The sequence below is a fragment of the Nipponia nippon genome, unplaced genomic scaffold (assembly GCF_047370975.1).
Source record: "Nipponia nippon isolate SJK-2023a ecotype South Korea unplaced genomic scaffold, ASM4737097v1 scaffold_10, whole genome shotgun sequence".
In the NCBI taxonomy this organism is placed as follows: domain Eukaryota; kingdom Metazoa; phylum Chordata; class Aves; order Pelecaniformes; family Threskiornithidae; genus Nipponia; species Nipponia nippon.
This window is the reverse complement of record NW_028262291.1, coordinates 38223015-38229571: the sequence shown is the minus strand read 5'-3', so window position 1 is coordinate 38229571 and position 6557 is coordinate 38223015. Positions and strand designations below refer to the sequence as shown.

Here is a 6557-nt window from a genome sequence, read left to right as displayed (position 1 = left end):
AAAGAGGCAGGAGACAAAATTTCTCTGACACAGAGGTCTATAACAAGACATAGAAAAAAGAAGAAAAGATGTGTAAGCCATATTCTAACACTTGTTACAGCAGAGAAAAGAAAAAATAAAACCTTGAGTTACGTTTCGAAAGACATTTTCCCACCATAGCCCTTCTCTGTTCTGAGTGCTGGAACCTAGATTAGCCAACTTTTTGTGTCATAATATGCACACAAAACACTTTCTTGCAGGCTTAGGAGAAATCAGAGAAAGAGAAGAATTTGTGTACATATATATAAAGTCCTCAAAACCAGTATCTTAGCACAATATATGAATTTATAGTCTCAAGATTAAAACCTGCTGGGGTAAACACTCAGCAAAGCTAGCAGTGAAAATAAACCCAAACAACAAACCCTGCATCTGTAGATTTTGAGTATTAGTTGTCTTCCCCTCTTTTCACTGAAACACGTGTGTGCGTGTGCGCGCGCCCGTCTCCCCACCTCCCATCTTCAGCTAGCACTTTTGTTACGAAGAAACTGAAAAAGAGCTCTGTGAAACAACTTCTTCACAGTAGGACCCAGTAATTAGGATGAAAGTACAGCAGCATAAGGCAGATAAAATGGTGCTAAGTTATTTCTTTCTATTATAAAAGTCTTAGGTCTCTATATGGAGCAGCACTTTACTCAACTACCTTGCATATCAATGTTGAACAAATTGCCTTGTTCATACTTAAAACACCGCAGACCCAGCTTATAGTTTTATAACATATAAGTTTTACATAGCTTCTGTATGAAGCCTTTCAAGAAGAAAGTCAGCAAACTATTCCTTTTTAGCTATTCACAAGTAAACCTGTTGAAGTTCTAGTTGTCTCAGAAAAGGAAAAGGTTTGCTTTCTGTTGAGGAAAAAAAAAAAAAAATCACACTGTTTTTCAGACCAATGCATTCTGTTACCATTTTTCAATGCACCTCTACTGGGGAAAAGGATAGTTTGAGTCATGAATCTTAGAATCGTAGAACCATAGAATCGTTAAGGTTGGAAAAGACCCTTAAGATTATCGAGTCCAACCGTTAACCTATCACTGCCGAGTCCACCACTAAACTTGCAGAAAAACTTGCAGGAAAAGCTGGTTTCTTTAGAAGCAAATATCCTGCCACCTTAAAATATGCAGTACAGTACAAAAGCCAAGATCAACATGTTTGGGTATCTTTTTAAACTCACTATGAAAAAAATGACTGCTCCAGGAGACATAGTCAAACTCATGCCAGCTATTTGGTTTCCATATGCGTCTATGAAAAATTAAGCTTTGCCTTCGTCTCTCTGAAAGTACTGACTGCTTCTCTTTGTCTCTTTCATTCAGTCCAGCTTGTGTCTCTGGTCTGTGGGCACTCCACACTGAAAGAAATAAAATACTGGTATTTCCAGGGAGAAGTAAGAAAATGATTTAGCTTTCTAAAAGAGTAGAATTCAAACAAAACAGATGCATCCAGGTATTAACAAGTTCTTTTCTGATTGTGGGAAAGAATAAGGATCAAGTATGTTTCAGTCTAACCTAAAAATGATACTGAATGCTAATGAACTAATGTATTGTTAACAGATTCTTCCCTTTTTTCTTAAGAAATTTAATTTAATAATCCATGTATTTATACACTGGTATATAAAAAGCTCTTCGCCTTCCCCCTTCTAAAAATATTTAAAGAACTGTGAAAAAAATAGTTCTTACTAAAGAGGACGGCAGCTCTGCTATATCACTTGATGTAATGCTAAGGAACAATGACATTTTACAGTCTCTATTTTCAAGTAATGATCAGCATAATATGCTGGACACGCAAAGCATCTAACAGAGGAAGATCCTCTTATCTTTAGTCACTAACTTCATATCAGCTGCTGCCAAGTGCCTATCTGGTACCGGGTAAGAAAAGGAAGCTGGAGTGCTAAGTCCACCTCTTAGTCGCCCCAACGTAAACTTACTGCCATGCAGTTGACTTTTGTGGAGTTATCTCAGCTACATGCTGGTGTAAGAGAAGGGCAACTAGAGTGCCGGTCATGTAGCTCTAGTGCTCGCACGCTGGAAGAGAAGCAATGAGAATATATAGATGTAGAACACAGGCAAAGGTTTGATACTCTTTTTTGAAGGTTTAATTTTATAGCCTTTGTCTGAAAATAAGATTTCTCTGCAGTGTCTTACTGCCTCAAGCAAAGTCCAAAAGGCTTTCTCTCCTATACTGATCTTATATCATGTCATGAGTAAAATATCAGTTGCAATGAAATCGATAGGAGCTTCACCTATGTGTCTGAGCCTGTTTTAATGGAAGCAGGGGTAAAACTCTTGTTGATTTTCTGGAGAAGACTGAAGCCCTGGGGAATACTGGTAGCTCTTTAATAAGAGCTGCCTACCAGATGTAAAGCACGAGGATGCCCCCTATTGCCTCAGAAAGCAGGATGGCAAATCCTACATCATCTCCATTATTCACTTGGGTAAAACGTGCAACCTGAATACCCCTCTGAATAATTCTTCCCTGGTGCAACAAAAGGGTTAAAATCTAGCCACAAATAAAGTCTTCATGAGTTGGCCTGAAGTCAGTAAATTCAACATAGAATTGAAAGGAATCAAGTCTTTAAAACAGTACTGCAACTAATGTTCTGATTGCACCTCCATCCAAAAGATCTGAAGTTATAATCAGTTTATTATAACCAGGCCTAAATATATCAAGCAAAAGAACTGATGTGATCAGAGCAACTGACATCTCCCAAGAGCCACCTGCTATTACCAGAAAGTATCTAAAAATAAGTGAGAAAAAAGCACAATATTTTGAAAAGAAACCTTTATTGTTCATACAAAGCTGACTGTCACATATCATGAGGCATCATTAACAAGCTAAATATGACTTAAATCGAACAATATTGCTTAATGAAAGTATCCAACACAGTTATGACCAATTCCTTCCTTTGTTCTTTCCTGGATGGAATGCGTGTTTTGATATCAACTCATCTCTTCTAAACCGCTAGCTTAGCCAGCATGTTATATGAATAACTTCCTTGCCAGGTAAATCCACCACAGGTACTAAGATCAGAGCTGGGGTCTTCTTGCCCAAACATTTTTCCAGGTATTCTTGCAGTCCTAAAATAGAAACAAAACAATTAATGAATCTTCTTTGTCTCATTTTCTATTGTGTCCTATTTCTTAAAAATGATTTCTAAATACATTTTTGAAAATTATTGTGGAGTAGCAATTAACAAATGGACGTGAAATGCAACTCTTGAGTCTTCACTTTATATAGAAGGAAGAATCATCATCTCCCACCTCCTCGTCAACTAATTTGAGATTAACTTTACACATTGCCTAAGGCCATAATTCAGCAAAACAGTTAAAAGCATGTTTCTCAACCTTGAGTAAGTGAGTGGTCTGTTGATTACAGAGCTGAAACTAAGTTCAGGTAGTAAAAATAACTAAAGGCCAGTTGAAATTCAGTTCTTTGTAATTTTTTATATTTGGATGATCAGCACGTAGTTGTCTATAAATGAAATTCTGCTCTCAAGTCCCACTGTGGTGCATCAATCTACTAAAAGTTAAAGTGGGCCATTTTTAAAAACGTTATGAACATGATTTCCATTTGAAATCAATGGAAGCATGCTGCATTGAAGATACGATGGAGGAAGACCAGGGATAGCAATATATATGACTGTGTATCTAGGATTATAGAGAGATTCAAACTGATAAAATTATAGAATCTAGCTATAAAGAGCTGTAAAGGGACTGGTATGTGACAGAAGTTTGTAAATTTAAAGTCTGTTATGGGAACAGAATTGGTAATGGAGAACATCTAATTAGGAGAATATGGGCGAAAAGTAAAGAATGGAAAATTTAAACTCAGTGTCAAGACATTTCTGGTCGTGTTGCAGCCTCAGTGGACATGCTAGAAATCCAGCCACACAGAACCCTTAAAGACGACTACTGAAAACCCTCCAAATAACCCCACAAAAGGCAATTTCCTAATGGTAAGGTATGGCCTGCATGGGTTTCGGTTTCAGTAAGTTATTTCTGTCTGCAGCTTCTGTGATTATGGCAATTCTTTATAACACTAAGCAATCTTGGCTAGAGAGGGTGTAAAGAGGGCAGAACTTGAAGACTGTCAGAGCTTTTTTTTTTTGGCATCACTGCCTGTGAAACTGTGAATAGGCAGTTCAGTCAAAGTGTTACCGCATCCAGGATAACAGGAATTTTGCAATTGTGTTCACTGAAGCCAAAACTCTTCTCTCTTGTTACCTGGCAGCAGGAGCATAAATTAATGTAATAATGGCAATGCTACCTACAAAATATTGCAAAGACAGTACCAGTCTTCTGAAATTCTGCTGACTTCCTTTTGTAGTAACATCATTGACACTAGAGGTGAAAACAGACAAGGATGAGCCAAAGATCAACAGTCATCTCAAAGGTCAAAGGACTTCTTCATGTTGTGTGTAAAAAGGGACTCAGTCTATGTATTGCAGATATTCAGCAGTGACCCGAGAATTAAGCATCAGCTAACATTTTCATTCTAAACTTTGACTGCAGAAAACTTTATAGCTATGCTGGCACAGAAGGCATTAAGTGGAAGTGGCAAGTCTGAGTATGGAACTTCTGCTGACCAGTTTGGAGTAGCGGAGATCCATCTTACGGGATGAAGCTCGCCTGCATCCGGCGAGCTTGGATTTCTGAGGCAAGCCACCTCAGAAATCCAAATGTGTGTAAATTTTCACAGGCTTAAAAGCTGTGAAACAGTGCTAAAAGCTACCATAACAAAACCAGGTATTACTTTCAAAGGGAGAATTTGAAAGTGAGGCTATCTGGAAACCTAACTCCATTCTTTTGTTTTTTTGAGGTGGCCAAAATAGCCATAAATATTTACATTTGACCATGCCCTAGTGGACCTGGCTGTCAGCCAGAAAGAGCCACCTTTCCAAAAGACCGCCGCCTTTTCTATTGCCAGTGCAAACTGCTGCAGCAAAGCCTACACGTATAATTGAAATGTGGATGAAAATCTGGGACATATGACTCTAAATGCTTTATTATACTTCCAGATCAAATAGTTTGATATGAAAACAATCTACCTTAGATGTGCATCTTTATACATTTAAAAATTGTGGATGAAAGTCTGCTCATGCAAATTTCCCCTGAAAAGAGGAGACTGAGTCTTCTAAAACAGTAAAATTCTCCTCTAAGGTCCCACAGAAGACAATGCACAATTAGTAAATCTGTGTCAGCCTATGTAATCATAGCTGACATGATCCAAAAATTGAAAGCTATATATTTTATCTGCTATAAGTTACTCTAAGTCCTCCAATACTAATTGTGTATTTTTAATGATGTGAGGCTAATAAAGACACAATCTATATTTTTTTCACTCGTGCAAATTATGCTTTTAGATAAATAAGAGCCTCAGTCATGAGTATGAGTGTTTTCTGAAGTATGTAACTCTTTGTTCGACTACAAAGATTTCAAAAATTTCTTTCCTTTATATCACTTATGGAAGTGTTTGCTCAGTTGCATACCTTACTTATAAAAGTTGATCTTGAAAGTGAAAACAAGTAAAGGGCAGAGAGTTACAGTCAGTGTGTTTACTGGAGCTTTAACAGGAGCTACATGTGACTGATATCAGTCTTAAAGTTCTTTAATCTGCCCTGATACAGAATGTTCATTAAAGTACAAACAAAACCAGCTGATGAGCAAGCAGCAAACAGGTGGTGTGTATTGTGCATGTTTTCATTTCGTTTCCTGTGACAGTCAGCATTAATTGTTATTACTACATGAAATTCGCCGGATGCAGGCGAGCTTCATCCCGTAAGATGGATCTCCGCTACTCCAAACTGGTCAGCAGAAGTTCCATACACAGGTTCCATACAAAGCTTCTTTCTGCACCACTATGCATTTTTCTATTGACCTGGGGACAGCTGAGGGATATGGACATAACCAAAACTTAAAATGATCAAAAATAATTCAAAGTCTTTCCCTCTCTCACCAAAAATTCTGGCATTACAATCTATTTCTGCCATTCCTGTAAGGACAGGATACTGAGATCAATAGTTTGATGATCTCTCACGCTGACTTAGCAGCTCTTCTATATAACATGGCACAATCTAACACTGTAAGCTTTTGTTTTTAAAGGTGCTTTTCACACTAAGTAGATAGAACAATGTCCTGGCAGCTCCTAAAGGGCCATTCCAAATGATTAGGAAGACGATTTTTACATCTGTGCTGTCATTGGCTTCAGCAGGATTTAGGCAGTATGAGGTGAGGCCACAGAATCCACTTAGGTTTCCAAAATCAGGTCCCCATGATTGCTGCCATACTCTTGCTTCACTGGATATTTGCAGGGGAGGAGTAATCTGATAGCTCATATTGAAAAGGAAAATGGTAGCAAAAAGGAAGATCACATTTAGCCAGTACATAAAAAATCACTTTCATATTACAACTACTATCTTTCCTTCACTTTTTAACCAAAAGATATTGTTACATTGCTTAGAGCAGGTTTTTAAATCCCTGAGCTAATAAAGCTCCATTGCTTCAGCTGCGGAGATCTGACATGCAGCA

General features: G+C 37.8%; 1 protein-coding gene across 1 annotated transcript in view; it reads right to left on the bottom strand.

Annotated features, from left to right (window-relative positions):
- Positions 1 to 2800: 2800 nt before the first annotated feature.
- Positions 2801 to 6557, bottom strand: part of DPH6 (diphthamine biosynthesis 6) — a 214869-nt gene continuing 211112 nt past the window's right edge. The window contains exon 15 of the mRNA XM_087746813.1: positions 2801 to 3107. Coding sequence (XP_087602939.1) covers positions 2992 to 3107 — 116 coding nt within the window. The 3' untranslated portion in view covers positions 2801 to 2991. The remainder of the gene's footprint in view (positions 3108 to 6557) is intronic.